We start from the raw sequence: 15,998 nt of genomic DNA, 5'->3' as shown, positions 1-15,998 counted from the left end.
CCAGACAGCAGAGAGTCATATGACAGAGAGGTGACCTGCCAGCAGACGGCAGGACCAAGCCACAGCATGTGGGCTAACTGGGAGAGCAGGGGTGCATCATGAAAAAGCGGCAGGGATGAAGCGATCAGCGTGCAAGAAGCTGTGTCAACAGCAGTAATGATATGTGATAATGAACACACAAACATTCATTTCTGATTAAAACATTGAGTGAAACACACAGAAAAAAGCAAGTTATAATGCCACAGGCACTTACACATCATGGCGTTAGTCATACCTGCCATGTAGATGAAGATAAGCTTGTCTATATACTAATGTATATTACAAGATGGCACTGCAGAATGTTGGGTGCTACTGACCAAATTGGATCATTAAATTTGAATCTAATCAAAGATGAATTCTTAACTACTACATTCATAAATTGATATACAGTTTCAGTATTCCACCACTAGATAGCAGCACCCAGCTGAACATTTCTGCTCCTTTACATGACAAAGTACGCTCCACCACTTTAAATCTCCTGACAGCACAGGTAAGAGTGACCTTGGAGACAGTTCTCTCTGTGACATTATGATTTGCCATGACTGATAAAATAATGATGATGAATGAGAGTGTCACACTTCATGCAAGTGAAGAAAACCGTTACCCCCAACACCTTGTCATGCTCAGGGAGGGATAGAATACGTGAACACACACAAATGCATGCACTCAGACGTGTTCGTGTCTCCAAAAACCATGAGATTCCGGCACAGTGCACATGCACAGGTCCGGAGTGTGAGAGTGGAGTGTCATGGTTAAAAGAGGAGGAGTGTGAAGAGGCATGCAAAAAGAGGGAGGAGAGAAAGACATAAAGAAGAGAACATTTTGTTCCAGCAACCTTTGAGAAGAGAGAGAGTTCTATAAGCTTAGTAATGGTACTCCTCATTGAGGGCGGGCTCGCAGAAGAACCGAGAGCCGCGCTTGGCTGTGCGGGCGGTAAAGGGCACTGTCTTCAGCACTGCATTGAGAACAACAAGGGACAACAGCCAGGACAAGACAAGACAAACACAATATAAGAAAAGCAGATTCCTACAGGGGTTTAGCACTGGTTAGCACTAAGCAAATATCCAACAACAGCATCAAGAGGGGCCGGGTGACAAGTGTCTTCAAGAGTGTTTGAGAGAGGATTCTAGCAGTTTAATGCTCCACTGAAAAGCCCAACAGGCTGCTGGTGAGCAAAGAAGGGTTATTCATTTTGCAATAAACGTTATCTAACTCTGTTTCTAAGAATCTAACAAAGTTTTATTGTTACAAATATTTAGATCAATCTGAATTTCAATTGCCAGGCCGTTTTAACAAAAGCTATTCCCATGGCTAGTGGTGGAAGAAGCACTGAAAGACTGAAAGTAGCAATACCACATTGAAAAAAGAAATTCCATTACAAGTAAAAGGTACGATATTAAAAAATATATAAAGAGTGCTACATAAAGCACTAATTATGAATGAAAGACTCCTGTGAGTGCTATATTATTTTATATTATGTAAGTAGCAATTTACTGTTGTAGCTGGAGCTGACTGTACCTACTTTAAAAACAACCCAAACAGCTTATCATCTAGAATACTTTGTATTGGCTTGTATTTAAAATCATATTTTCCAAAGTAGATGTATATCAGCCAATATGAGCTTTTTGCAGATATCGGTATCTGTGTATATATCGGCTGATAAGTAACAAGAAATTGAAGTGCAGAAATGCTGACACTGGCTTTGATGTCATTTAGAAACCGTGTCACTAACAGCATTATATAGAGCACTGACAAGTAGATTTTTTTAATGGTAAAATTTCCAGCTTAGTATGTATCTTGCTTACAATTCAAAAAAGGAAAGACAGATTTGTCATTTTTAAACTCAAATATCATTATCAGTATCAGCCTCAAAAATTCAGTATCAGTTGGGTAATATTAATTATAGAGGTCAGGTATATCTAAGGGAGTAAAAGTATAAGTAAATTGGCATGAATTGGATATCATAATATATAATGTAAAAGTACTTCTAAACTGTGTTAAAGTACAGCACTTGAATACATGTACTACATTCCACCACTGCCCATGGCAGGTTTTCATCGCCTGTCAGTAAACTTCTCATAAATTAATGTTCTAGGATCTAGTCACAACCCGGCCCTGTCTACGTACAGATGGTGTTACAAAGCAATGACAGAGCAGATACAGATCTGGATTAGCTGGACTGTCAGTGACATGTTTGTACTCATTAGGTAATACCTTCGATTCTCAAACATCTGACAGCTGAATTTTTGAAAGAGCCAAAGTCATCGTGTTAGTTGCTTTAGAATCCCTTTGTTAAAGACTGAATGTATAGCACAGGAGAGGACCTTCATGCAGAGCGCCCTGTATGTGTGTGTTTGGTCACAGACGGCAGCCAGGCCCAAGTGACGTTACCTGTGATGATGTCCTCAATTGCTCCATCTTTGCCTTCGTAGACGTGGCGGCTGTCTTTCACCTGTTTCCTCCTGAGCTCCTGGATCAGCTCTTGCTGCTGCCGCTTGTTCTTATGGGATGGAGACTGAGGAAGACAGACAGACAGACACACACAAAAACACACACACGTCATTTAACATCTGTTAACATCTGTTAATAGGTCTTACTCTAACTCATGACTAAAGTATATTCTACCAAGGATTCTCCCATCTGTCATTTTCTTCTTTTTTTTTGCTCCACTCACTCCTCTTCATTCTAGCGTTTGTGCATGTGTGAGTTAATTGAACCATTTAAGAATTAGAGCTGCTGATCCTGAGTCGATGTGATGCGGCTCAGCAGGCGTCAAGACTGTAGAACCAGATACAACTATACCCAGCAGGCAGTATGTGCTCAACTAATCCTGTGATCAGAAGTCTGGAGGAAGAGAGGATGAAGTAGAAGAGGAGGAAGTGGAGCCGGCTTACCTTCTGGTTGCCGTGATCCACTGTAGCCTCCTGGCCTAGAAAGCGATATAGGGAGGGAGGGAGGGAAAGGAGGAAAAAGACGAAGGGGGGTAGGTGGAGATTTGGGAATGAAGGGCGACTCACCTTCTGGTTTTCCTCCATCATGGCCTCTTGTTCTAGAAGTTTCTCCATCATAATCTGCTCCTGTCTCTTTCTTTGCTCGTTGTCCTCTTCTGCTTGCTGCAGAGATTACAGATTCATGCCATAAACAGTTTAAATATGAACATAGGGAACACTGTGTTGTTGCCATTATAGCAGAAGCCTCTACAGTTTTGACTGAATTCAGTGAATTTTAAAATATTCAAATGTTCTGTGCAAACTTCAGATTGTACTTCAGCATCGTGAGCAGTGTGGAGCAGTTAAGAAGAAAAAGTGGTGCACTAAACAGAGCTGACACACAGCTGCCGTGGAAGGACAACAGCTGAAAACAGTCCAACTCTTCCAGACAGTCTTGGATTGAATCCCAGGTCACGTAAACCTGTTGATCAGACTGCTGCTCTGAATGAAATAAGAATGAATAAGTGTGTCATACACAATTCTTAAGATGTGCTTATTTGAAAGTTTAAGTTTTTCCGGTATAGAACATAACATGAAACATGAGAACATCAAAAGCCATATTGATGTTTAGTCACATGACTGCACAGATGGACAGTGGGCACAACTGAGCTATGAACACTTCCAGACCATGTCACACACACAATGCACATGAGCATTTCAAAATATCTTTATGTCTCCACACTGACTTCCCCCAGCTGCTGCAGTGACAAGGCCTAGAGCTAAACAGCTGGACAGGTGTGTGTGTGTGGTTGTTGTGTCTGCCGCCTCGCCCCTCTGTTGTGTGATGTGACTGTGTGTGTGTGTGTGTGTGTGTGTGTGTGTGTGTGTGTGTGTGTGTGTGTGTGTGTGTGTGTGTGTGTCTGTGTGTCTGTGTGTCTGTGTGTCTGTGTGTCTGTGTGTGTGTCTGTGTGTCTGTGTGTCTGTGTGTGTGTCTGTGTGTGTCTGTGTGTGTTTTCAACCGCTTTTGTGTGACCGTGTCAGAGACTGTTATCTAACTTACTCTGTAAGCTTTAACAAACCGCACAAACACAGGGAAGAAGACTGATGGCGGCGTGGTTTTGGAGTTCTCCCCGAAGAATTTCACCGCCTCGTCGAAGGCGTCCTTTCAGAAACAGACAGAGGATTTACATTCAGTTGACCATTTAACAGACAGAGGGGAAAAAAGTAAAAACAGGGCAGTACCTGTGCAATCTTGGCATCGTCCTGCAGCTTTTTCAGTTTGTTCTCATTGTGCGTGATGAAGTCTTTGAGCATGGTGTTGTGGCCGTGCATGCTGTACTCTCGTTTGGTCAACTCCATGCCTCTCTGCAGCTCCTTAACATCCAGCAGGACGTTCTCCAGTGAGACTGTGAACACAGGGATACATATAACTACACGTGCAACCCCACACTCGACTATACTCAGTCAAATGTTTATAGTGAATGATATCAAAATCTGGTAGAAAATTAAAAGAAACAGAATTAACTGGATCTCCCAAGTACAATAGATGCACAAGGATCTGTCTATGTGTCACTGATGGGCTGGATCTCACATGTATGAACTAACACTAGCACTGTCTGACTCACCTGCTGCAGCTTTCTCCACGTAGTGCAGCTCATTGTAGAAGAGAGAAACCTGCGAGTATTTCTCCTTCACCACATTGGCTATGTAGTGTAACAATGTTATTTTACGGTCCGTCGACTTGGTATCAAGTAGCTGTGAATGAAGCAGAAGAGAAATTAGAGGTGTAGAAAACACGCACAAGGAAAAAGTGGACAATTTGAAAGGCTAGGAGGAAGCAAATTCAACTTACCAAGTCTAAACTCTGCAGCTTGAATCCGTATACCGCTCCTCTTTTGCTGCTGTTCATGTAGTTTCCAAGTGCCAAGATAATCTGCAGAACAGCAATGAGCATGAACGTGAAAAAGGAAAGCACACACAAATTCAACACTATGTTCAGTCCAGACGCGACTGCTTCAATTACCTCTAGGATTTTCTTTAGCTTCTGTGATGACTTGATGGACACTGATGCTGCAATGACTGCATGTAGTTGCTGTGGGGAAACAAAGAGGATGTCCAATTCAGTGGAGCATTGTTGCTTTCTATGTTTTAAACATCAGGAACCAGTAATAATAATAATAATAATAATAATAATAATAATAATAATAATAATAATAATAATAATAATAATGATAATAATAATAATAATAATAATAATGATGATAATATTAATAATAACAATAATAATAGTAATAATGACAATGTAGCATCTTTAACAGGTTGCCCCAAAACTCACTGGTGTGAGCATCTGAATGCTCTCGCAGAAGTTGCCGATGAAGGCCATGATGGTCATCTTCTGCATGAGCCGTTCGATCTTACTGAACTGCATCATGAAGCGGTCCTCATCGGTCAGGCTTTCTAGCGGCTTGCGCTCCTTTTCGAACTGCCGCAGAATTTTAATCTCGTTCTCTGTGGGCTGGAAGCGCATCAGACACTCCACAAAGTCCACCGGCAGAGTCCGTAGGTCGAATCTGGGTGAGGGGTAAGACAGAGGAGGATAGCGGCACACAGAGTATAATTACACAATGGAACCTCATTAAGTAAAAGACATATGATACCACAACATATGGTTAAGGTGTTCAACAAAATGACTGATGATGTGAAAAGAGAAAAAGCTACTGTCCTGATATAATCATATATATTTATGTTTACTATTTATAGACACTTATAAATGCCAGGTCACAACATTAATCCAAAATGTAATTTTTAATTTATCACTAGTGTGTTGTACAGCAACATTCATCAAAGGCCGGGACACTCAAAACAAACGTCTCATTTAGGCAGAAAGAGCATATAAGAACACCAGGGGGATTCAGGGGTTGTTGTTTTATTTTGAAGGGGCTTACATCTGAATGGCCTTGCAGATCTCCTCAGGTGTCTTGCCCACTTTCCTCAGTGTGATGGCCAGGTTCTTTGCCCTGTTGGAGTCCAGCAGAGACACCTTGTTCGGCCCCTTCTGGATGACCTTCTGCTTGCTTACGGTGAGGTCGATCGGCTGGCCCTGGGCTTTCGTCTTAAACATCTCCTCAAACTCGTCCACGTTCAGGTCCTGAAAGAAGGCAACAAAGAATTAGATCATGTTCTGTTTCCATGGGAACGATGCCAGAAATGCACAAGGTTAAACCACTGAGACTCTTACCTCGAGTATCCTCTCATCATCAATCTCATTGAAGACGGTGCCATTGATCTGGTTTGGTTTAAGGGCTACCCAGTTGAAGACGGGCATACGGAACTTTGTCTTGATGGGTTTCTTGATCTTAACAGCTACACAGGACACAGTCGAGTTAACACAGTGTTTCTCCTTATCTACCATCAGAGAACATACATTTACATTCACACACGTGCAGGTGAAAGGGTAGACAGGTATCTGGGATTTGTGACACACACGGATATGACTCCCTTGGAGGCTCTAGGTCTGCCTGATCTCTAAAAACATACAATCACACTTAATTTATTTATTTGTTTTTCCTAAGCAGAGTGAAGCCTCTCAGCCTCGTGCAGGAGAATAAAGCCGAAGGATATACCGGTACAGTAAATGGTGCGTATGGTGAGGATTTCCTGCCTGGCCAAGTGACAAAATATCTATTAGAGGGATTAAAAGTATTTGAAGCCACCTGGCCTGATTCGTTGAAGCTGAACATTGAGATGGTGCCCGGCTTTGCTACACAGACGAGGTGTCAGCAGAGACGGGACTCTGTCAGAAGGGTAAACAGCATTCCAGCTACTGCTATCACTTTCTGTCATCAGCGTGTCACAGCAGGTCACTGTGTCTCAGCATGCAACCAACGCTTTGAGATGTGGTGATATCTCCACTTGTACAAACACTCAAATGAACGCACGCACACACACGCACACTCAATCACAATACTACAGCAAGGTGTGAAGGTAAAGTCATGCATAGAGTTTGAAATCTGGTATTTTTATTTTTTTTGTTGTTGTTTAAAATCATCTAAATGTTTTACAGAAGGCCGTTCTGTGAAGCTGTGTTGTTCTTGTGTTTTCAACTGGAATTCAAAGACTGAAAATACCATTTTCAAAACTTGTGGGAAAGAAAGGGAACACTGGGGGGGATAAAACACCAAACATGACAGGCAGAACCTACAGAAAAGTTTGATGGGTCCCTCTGGTTGGCAGAGAAAAAAGAAAAGGATCAAGTAAAAGATAAGTCATTAAGAAATCGTGAGAGAAATTAGTGAGAAAGCTTCAACACACACATCTCAAACACACACGGCACAGTAAAGAATCTGTGCTTTCAAAATAAATACAGTTTCTACTGTTTACTGAGTGGTGCAGTGTAACTGACATTACTGGGTTGGCATCGCTGTGTTTTCTGATTCAAAGGTTTCAAGCTTCTCAGGGAGGATGTTACGTCCCTCTAGTAGTTCAGCACGCACATGCTTACATACAGGTATGTAGAAATATGCACCCACATCTACATACAGTACGGACTGATCTGGTTACAGAAGGATCTAATCTGGCTTTGTCACTGATCAGTTGTCATCATCTGAGAAGGCACATACCTGACAGCGAGTTCGGCAGCCTTTAGGAGGCTGACTTATATAATAACAAATATAAACAACAACAACAAAAGCTACGTGGGAGCTACTGGCATTACTGGTTGTCTGTTGTTTTGATATTTCAGCCCTTTGCAATCACTTAAAAAGAAGCTGCTATGCCCGTTATATCTTATATTTTCACTACATAAAGGTATTGTTCATTCACCTACAGACACACGGTGACCTTACCTGCCAACCCAGAGTTCATGATGACAGTGGGCGTCCCGCAGCCGGGCAGTGGTGGTGCCACAGGAGGAGGCGGAGGAGGCAGAGGCGCTGAGATTTCTGAGGCCGGTCCGGGGGGTGGAGGGGGAGGGGGAGGCGGTGGAGGAGGTGGGGGGGCGGCTGCTGCTGCGGGAATGGCCGATGATAGTCCATTTGGCACTGGAGAAGAGATAGAGAAAATAGGGTAAACAAAAACAGAGGATATATCCTGAGCTCCCTGTCTGTGTCTGTAACATCTCTGATGCTGGTGTTTGGAAAGTTTCACTATTTTCATTGAAGCTTCAGTTTAAAATAGTTTAAATTAACTACTTGATATGAAACTATTACAGATCTAGCTGAGTACTTTTTGCCATCCAGCTCAGTTCTTAGGAGAGAATAAACACATTTTGCCTGTCAGATAAAAATTAATGCTATCTTCTCTCTTCTATCTGCTTTTCATGGTTAACAGTTTACATGCTAATAAACTGGGTGAAAATTAAACCTACATGTGCCATTCACTGGCAGTGGAGGGGGTGGAGGAGGCGGTGGAGGTGGAGCAGGCGTGCCTGCTACAACTCCTACATGGTTTGGACTGACAGCTCCGCTGTTTCCTCCAACCACAGCGCCTGGCAAACCCTCCACGCCATGGGGCGGTGAGGGCAGGATGGAGATGTCACCGTCTCCCTTCTTGTGGATCTTGATGGTGCCCTGCTTCTCCAGCTCGTGGATCTTCTTCTCCAGGTTACTTTGTCGCTGGATGGCCTCATCCTTCTCCTTTAACATCTGCCGCAGCGAGTGTACCTGCGAGCTGGTGTCTTTGTAGACTTCCTGTGTGGGGCAGAGACAGCAAGAAAGAAAGTAGTATTGTCGAGATATTAGAGGAAGCAGAAGATAAAACAATCAGTGTACTAATGTTAAACAAGGAACTGAGAAATCAGAAACATGTGGATACGCAGGAATTTTTTAAATCACATTTTTTCATTTAATCATCATCAAATTGTTTATTATAAGGAGACTTGGTTCTTGTATTTAGTGAGTACTTGAAATGAAAAACTGAATTAATGAATATAAATGTGGAGTCTGACCCTGATGGAGTCAAGCTCCTTGTTCCTTTGCATCAGCTGCTTCTCCAGCTCCACGATCTTGGACATGGCCTCGTTCTCCATGTCCTGCAGCTTCTCTGTCATCTATAAGAACAATGGCCAAGAGGACGAGGTCACACAGTGACGTGAACTCATTGTGATGACAACATCCAACTCAATATGTCAAAGTGATCCAGCGGGGCAGGATATAAAGCATTTAATTTATAGATTTTTCTGGATTAAAACAAACTATGAGGACAAAGTTTTGAACGTTACAAAAAGTGTGTCCATATATACTATGTCTTGTAAGTCTTGCCTTGTGGCTGACAGTTAAGTGAAAGCATTAGATCATAGTAAATCCCATGCTGAGGGGGCAAGGCGTGATAACAAGGGAGTGTGACAGGAGCTTCACACAGACTGCCGTGCACCCTGTCAATTCACTGTGCCATCAACATCCTGACATGCTGGACTCCTTTTGTGAGAGAAGACAAATGAGACTAAGGAGTCAGTTTTATGGATTTTCACAGAGTGGAATCAATAGTCGAGGGCTCTCACATGTGACATGTTCTCCTCCAGCTCCTCCACCCGCTCCAGGGCAGCGTTTTTGGTCTCGGCATCCTCCAGGAGGGCTCCCACATCAAAGACGTTATCCAAGTATGCCTGGATTTGAACCTGCAGCTTATCGCTCTCTGTGTGCTTTAATTTCTGAAAAAAATACACAAAAAAAGAAGAGATAGTGTGACAATCAGAGCGAGGCAGTTAGGCGGTGGGGAAGATATTCATTTTTTCAGTCCACTGCATGAGGCCGACATCTCAGACTCCGAGGCCAGCATCGATCTTACCCTCTGCAGCGAGGCAGGAGATGAAGATTTACAGAACTGATTTTTTTCCTGAAGTAATGGAAAAGCCATTATTGACTGCTTTTCTGTGGCTGCTGTCTCGGGGCTGTTGTAATGACAACCAACTGTATACTCTGGACTGAGCTGAACATTAAGAGCGCCTCTGTTCTGTCTGTCTATCCACTTTTCCCCGCAGTACTCTGTCTCAACTCACGTCTAAGTAGTCGTCCAGACACAGCTTGGTGAAGTCGTACTGTAGATGAACTCGGAAGTTCATGTCCTCCACCGAGTGCACCACAATGTTGATGAACTGCATACAGGCCACCTGAATAGAAACAGAAAAAAATATAGTTAGTGGATGAGGTTACACAGTATCTACCGTACGCTTCCTGGACATTTTTTGAAACACCTCTTGTACGCATCATCAGTTATAAATCAAAAAATAAATATAAAAATGTTTTATGACCCTAAGATTCCAACAAACTGCTGACAATGCAAAGTAAAACGCGTTAATAAACTACTTAACGACAGGTTTGAGGTTTTTCTACAACAGCCTGGCACTTCTGTCAAACGGTTTTATGCTCATTATCACATCTGTTGCCTTTTTAATATCTCTTCCCCTGAAACAGTGTATGAATCTGCATGACTGTGCTTACGTAGCTGGCAGAGTAGCTTATCTGGCAGATTAAAAGGATCTAAGAAAACAAATGAACAAAATCAGCCAGTTCAACTGCATTGGCTGCATAAACAGATCAAGGGGGAATCTCTCAGTGTTTAATGTACACACACACACACACACACACACACACACACACACACACACACGCACACACACACACACACACACAAACTTCTCCTCACACTGACAAAGGCTTAATGAACTCCCAGTAAGAAGCTCAGTTGTCTCATGCGACATGTCGGCTTTGACAAAGTCTGTTTGATTTAGTGCTGCTGTCAGACGACTTGTGACAGAGGTCCGATTCAAAGTCCTATTGAAGATCTATTTGAACACAGCATCTGTTGGTTTAAGCTCTCTCTCTCTCTCTCACACACACACACACGGTGTATGCCACACATCAATTAGGACACTAGACAGATAGACTTGACGTGGATTCTTCACTTAAGGGCCACTCCAGTTTGATGTAAAGCACTACATCTGTAGTTTGTGCCATGATGAGAAAAATTAGAGTCCTCTCACAGACAACAACAGCCCTGTGAGTGTGTATCATAAAACTGGAAGCACAATGTGTTTGTTTGTTGTTTGAGGACACGCGCAGCAGTGTTACAAACATTTAAAATAGGCATAAAAACGTCATATTATAGTAGTACTGATGTACTGATGAAGCCTCTTGGATGAGAGGTGAAACGTCTTCCCAGACAAATAATCAAAGTCCAGTTGCGTTTTGATAAAAAAAAAAAACTCCTTTAGCATATTATAGTAGTGCATAAAGTCATAAAATAGAAAGGCAAAAAATATCATAGTCTAGTAAGACATAAAAATGTCATAGTATAGTAAGTCATAAAAAAGTTATAGTATAGTATGGCATAGAAGTGTCATAATACATTAAGGTATAAAAACGTCATATTATAGTAAGGCATGAAAAGTTATAGTATAGTAAGGCATAGTTCGGACCCAGAACCTTTTCACTTTGAGGTGACAGTTCTAACCACTCGGTAACTCTGATCATTGCTTTTATTTCATCACAGCTGAACCTTTGTAGCTCCCTGTGCACTAACCTGCGTGTTGCAGCTGCTCTGAACACTTGACAGTGGTGAAAAATTACCAGCAAACACCTTTGCTCTTCTTCAGCTCTAAAAGGCTCACGAGCCATCTTTGCCTTGTGATGTATGATTTTCAAGGGAGTGCAGCACAATCACACAATCAATAGTCATTAGGTGTGTGTGTGTGTGTGTGTGTGTGTGTGTGTGTGTGTGTACATACCATAAAGTCAATGTTGTTGTCCTCATTCTTGAAATACTCCATTAGCTTCTCAAACCGCTGTGTCTCCATACAAACCTGCAAAACAAACCACATCAAACTGAATTTGAAGTAATCAAGGTGGAGAGAGAAAGAAACAGTGATTGATACAATCAATCAATCACTGATTCCCATGAATGGCACCCACACCAACAACCTCTGATAATTTACATTGATGAAGTCATAATTGACAAGTGATTTAAGCTTAAATTTCTGTGCCACCTGTACACAATTAACACAAAAAATATAATTGCTCCCTCCCTAGCACAACTAGAATCAAAACAAGCATGAGCTTTTTCTCTCTGCAGGAAGAAAGACAAGGGTGTGTTTTGGTGGTATAGAGAGTGCTGACAAAGTACAGAGCAGCACTGTATCCTTGCCACCCTTTAATCCTCGGTTACCCAGTCAGAAAACCTCACGTTATCACCGGTGTGAAAATAAACAGTCAGTAATGTTAACTGCTAAATACGTTACATAGTTGATAATTAAGTGATACAAGTGATAATTACTATGATCCAGTTATTTATGAACTACTGCTGAATCATTCTCTCATTTCACGCAGTGCTTCTGTGTCCAATATTACTTGTGGTACCACTTTTCCTGCCAGTAAAACCCTATTTGAACTAGAACTTGGAAGACAGAAAACAACAGAGACAGAGGAATGAAGAGAGAGAGAGAGAGAGAGAGAGAGAGAGAGAGAGAGAGAGAAGGAAGCGTAAGAGAGAGGGAGATGCTCTCCAGCTCAGACAGTTCATGTGGAGGGCAATGAGGGAGATGGAGCATGATAAAGAATTGAGAAGGGAGGAAGAAAGTGGAGGAGTATGCATCCCAAAAAAAAAAAAACCTCTGAATAACGCCCAGAGCCTCAGCCTGCCGCCCCTTCATCCAATTTCTGACTGGGATATCAAAGTCACTTGGCAAACTAGATCTAATAACATTACATTGTGTCACTTTGCGTCCTCACATTGTTCCAGCAGCCTACACTATCACGACCATTACTCAACATTCATCTCATTAGACGAGCTACGTTCTCAGACTTATTCTCCCACTAATGCCAATGCCGCTGAGAGCAACACTCAATATTTCATTCAAGGGTGTAAATATTGCATTAACTGCAGTCGGCCCATGTTTGCAGGCCGTATGCTACAAAGTGGGGCTGCTGTTAGCGCCAACTCCATCATAAACCTCCCACTCTTTTCACCGGCAGCCAGAATACCTCATCCAGACAGGCAAGGGTCAGGCAGGGCTGTCTGTTGCATTCGTCTGTCTGCTATTCTGAGCTTTGATGTGTCCGCCAAATCCAGTTAACACACACACGTAACTGTTTTCTCTGGAGGTCCTCCTGTGTTATGAGGCTAAACCGGCATCTGTAATTTGTTGACAAAGAGCTCAGTCCTGGATGCTATTGCTCTGCAGCAGTGAGGAATCTGCTGGTCTTGCATCTGCCGGAGGAGCATTCCTCTCCTGGCTGAGTCACTGTTTGACAATGCACAGTCGAAATGTAATGGCATACTCGTCTCCTCAGACCCCACTTCCCCTCCCCGTGCAGCTCCTACCTCCTTAAAGTTGTCGAACGCAGAGAGAATAATTTCGTGGCCTCCTCTCACGAGACAAACTGCCGCCAGGAGCTCCAAGACGAGAGCTTTAGTTCTGTAAAAGAGCGAGGGAATAAAGGCAGGAATGGTTAGTAAATGACAAGTGCCAGCGCAGCAGCAAACCTGTACTTAACCATGGAACAAACAAAGAGAAAAACAGTGGGATTTCCTACCAAGACTGAAACATTGGTGTAAAATTTATCTACATGGAAATTACAACGTTTATCACAATCAATGCCCTTTTAATATCTTTTTTCACTTTACAAATATTGACAAAGACCATGATAAAATTTAATTATGCCGACAGACTGGCATGTTATGAGGTCTGAAAAAAGTTTTCATTTTCATCTAATCCACTGGATTAAAAGGTGGGTATGAAATACTAATACTTCAGGCCTAATCCGTGTGTGTGTGTGTGTGTGTCCGTCTCTGGTTCCTTCATGCAGGAATTCTCTGTCTGGATGAGACAATATGTGACAGGTGATGCAAAGTGGTTTCACCTCCAGTTTCCTTAGGCCACCTCCTAAATCCTTAGGCCATGAGCCATGAAGTGGACAGACACTGACCCACTATCTCACACACACAGACACAGACACAGACACAGACACAGACACACACACACAGACACACACACACACACACACACACACACACACACACACACACACACGAAGCAGCTGGAGTGGCCTGACCCGTCTGTCAGGATGAATATGCCCCTGAGTGACAAAGACACTCACTCTGAATCAGACTGTGCAGGTGCACTGACACTCATGTCGGACTCTGAATGTTCCAATTTGAATCCATGTTGGTAAAATATTTGGATTTGTAAAGCTTGCATCTCTTACTGAATCTCTCACCACCTGACTCTTTTTTATCAGCAAAGAGAAACGTGCGTTTTATTCCTTTAAATGTTGACCTTAAGAGTTTTTCTCATTACAGTTATTTCTTATTTTGGTTTGAACTTACCTGGGGTTTTTATTGTTGAGACTTAGTGCAATTTCATTCACAGCATGTGGGTGTGACATGACCATGTTGAAGCCATACTGGAAGATGAAAAACAAATGAGAGGGAGAAAGATGGAGACTCATAAGCTAATTAACAGAGAAAAAGAGCCACTAAATGAACAAGAGGTGCATTCCCCACATAATAAATGAAATATGAAGAACTAGCAGTCAAACAAATTGAACTTGGCTTCAGTTAGAAGAGTGTGCTTCAGTCCAGAGGGACATGGAGTCTGTGTGGACGTCCCATAGGGACCGCAGGGCACTGACCTGGTAGTTCATGATAGCACGCAGGCACATGATGCAGACGTGGACGTCGTCTTTCTTACAGACCAGTCTGGAGTTTTTCAGTGTTCGCCGGCTGGGCAGCGTGTTACAACTGAAACATTACACAAAACACAAAAACAATTGAGTGAGAAGTGGAAAGAGAGAGTGTTTTACTAAAGGAAGTGTCAGGTCTACAAGCATCTAAACACAAACAAGAAAACAGATGCCATTAGTGAATGGCATCGTCACAGACCATCTCCCTCACATAGGGAGGCTATTAAACCGCCACACCACCTTACATCAACACACACAAAGGCCATATAATCTACAGCCTTGCCAGGGGCCACAGGATGCCCTCTTTTCAATTGTTTTAATTTAACGCCCTTCACAAAGATATCTCTTACAGCTAACACAATAGAAGCCAGTCATTTGCATGCAGCACAGTGATTGTGCAGCTTTATGTGAACAAAACAAGGCCTTTCCTCCTGGTGCAGCTCTCACAATAAGAGAAATGCTGGAGCAGCAGTATTACTGAATAATATGTGGAGCCAGTCAGAGCAAAACAGTTTATTTTCAGACTGTTGTCACGAGGTTCAATTACCAGCCCGAGTTCTGGGGAAAAATGTGTCTTCAGGCTACTGATAGACACGCTGATTCGTGTCAGCTCCCATGCCTGAAGGCGTGACTTCTCTGAGTCAGTGTGTGTGTGTGTGTGTGTGTGTGTGTGTGTGTGTGTGTGTGTGTGTGTGTGTGTGTGTGTGTGTGTCTCAAAAAGGCAAGAGCAAGGAAGAGGCAGCAGTTTTAGGACAAAGATGGTTAAGTATCAAAAAAGTTCACATTAAATAGTTACTTCATGTCCTGAAAAATGATTTAGTGCTCAAACCAGTGTAAATCTAATATTTATTTTATGAGATTGCATTTATGCGTATTCTACATGTGCTCGGCAGGTTGTGGTGTCGACCAGCAAAACAAGTTCCCTGACAGAACTGCAGTCGATTTGCGAGACTCTTTCTGACAGAACTGGAGCGCCCGCTTCACGCAGCGGAGAAAATAATCTGAAAGGATTTCTGTCACAGGCTTTTCCTCTCCTGATTAATCAACATCCAAATCGAGGCGTGGCACATTTTGGAAGAAATTACTTAGAAATGTGTCTTAATCACAAACCAAACTAATGATAAATGATTACACAACACCAGCGACGTGTAATACCTTAACCTGCTCTGACTTGTCTGAAATTACACAACTAAACTTTATATAGACACATTAAAAACAACGCAGTGAGAAAAGTATAAAAGATAGAACTGGAAAATAAACAAAAAAAAAAAGTTCAGGAAACAGGACTAAAGGACAACAAATTCATTATGTGGCAATTTAGTTTGGTTTCAATCAATTATTCAGGGTTCAAAAT

General features: G+C 42.4%; 1 protein-coding gene across 4 annotated transcripts in view; it reads right to left on the bottom strand.

Moving 5' to 3' along the window:
• The window catches only part of fmnl2 (formin like 2), a 50,930-nt gene that overhangs the window by 3,082 nt on the left and 31,850 nt on the right, over positions 1-15,998 (bottom strand). For 3 of the 4 annotated variants that reach the window (XM_022740283.1, XM_022740285.1, XM_022740282.1), the window contains exons 7-25: positions 14,594-14,702; positions 14,289-14,365; positions 13,284-13,377; positions 11,692-11,766; positions 9,964-10,074; positions 9,466-9,615; positions 8,914-9,015; positions 8,335-8,656; positions 7,814-8,008; positions 6,208-6,332; positions 5,915-6,117; positions 5,305-5,539; positions 4,993-5,061; positions 4,822-4,902; positions 4,595-4,724; positions 4,212-4,375; positions 4,030-4,131; positions 3,057-3,152; positions 2,431-2,554 (exon numbers count right to left, since the gene is read on the bottom strand). In XM_022740283.1, the coding sequence (XP_022596004.1) occupies positions 2,431-2,554; positions 3,057-3,152; positions 4,030-4,131; positions 4,212-4,375; positions 4,595-4,724; positions 4,822-4,902; positions 4,993-5,061; positions 5,305-5,539; positions 5,915-6,117; positions 6,208-6,332; positions 7,814-8,008; positions 8,335-8,656; positions 8,914-9,015; positions 9,466-9,615; positions 9,964-10,074; positions 11,692-11,766; positions 13,284-13,377; positions 14,289-14,365; positions 14,594-14,702 (2,564 nt within the window). Of the gene's footprint in view, positions 1-874; positions 995-2,430; positions 2,555-3,056; positions 3,153-4,029; positions 4,132-4,211; positions 4,376-4,594; positions 4,725-4,821; positions 4,903-4,992; positions 5,062-5,304; positions 5,540-5,914; positions 6,118-6,207; positions 6,333-7,813; positions 8,009-8,334; positions 8,657-8,913; positions 9,016-9,465; positions 9,616-9,963; positions 10,075-11,691; positions 11,767-13,283; positions 13,378-14,288; positions 14,366-14,593; positions 14,703-15,998 lie in introns of all 4 variants that reach the window. The other variant, XM_022740284.1, reaches the window with a different exon arrangement.

Source organism: Seriola dumerili, unplaced genomic scaffold (assembly GCF_002260705.1).
Source record: "Seriola dumerili isolate Sdu_G_001 unplaced genomic scaffold, Sdu_1.0 BDQW01000052.1, whole genome shotgun sequence".
Classification (NCBI taxonomy): domain Eukaryota; kingdom Metazoa; phylum Chordata; class Actinopteri; order Carangiformes; family Carangidae; genus Seriola; species Seriola dumerili.
Note: the sequence above shows the minus strand (reverse complement) of the source record. Positions and strands in the feature narration are given on the sequence as shown.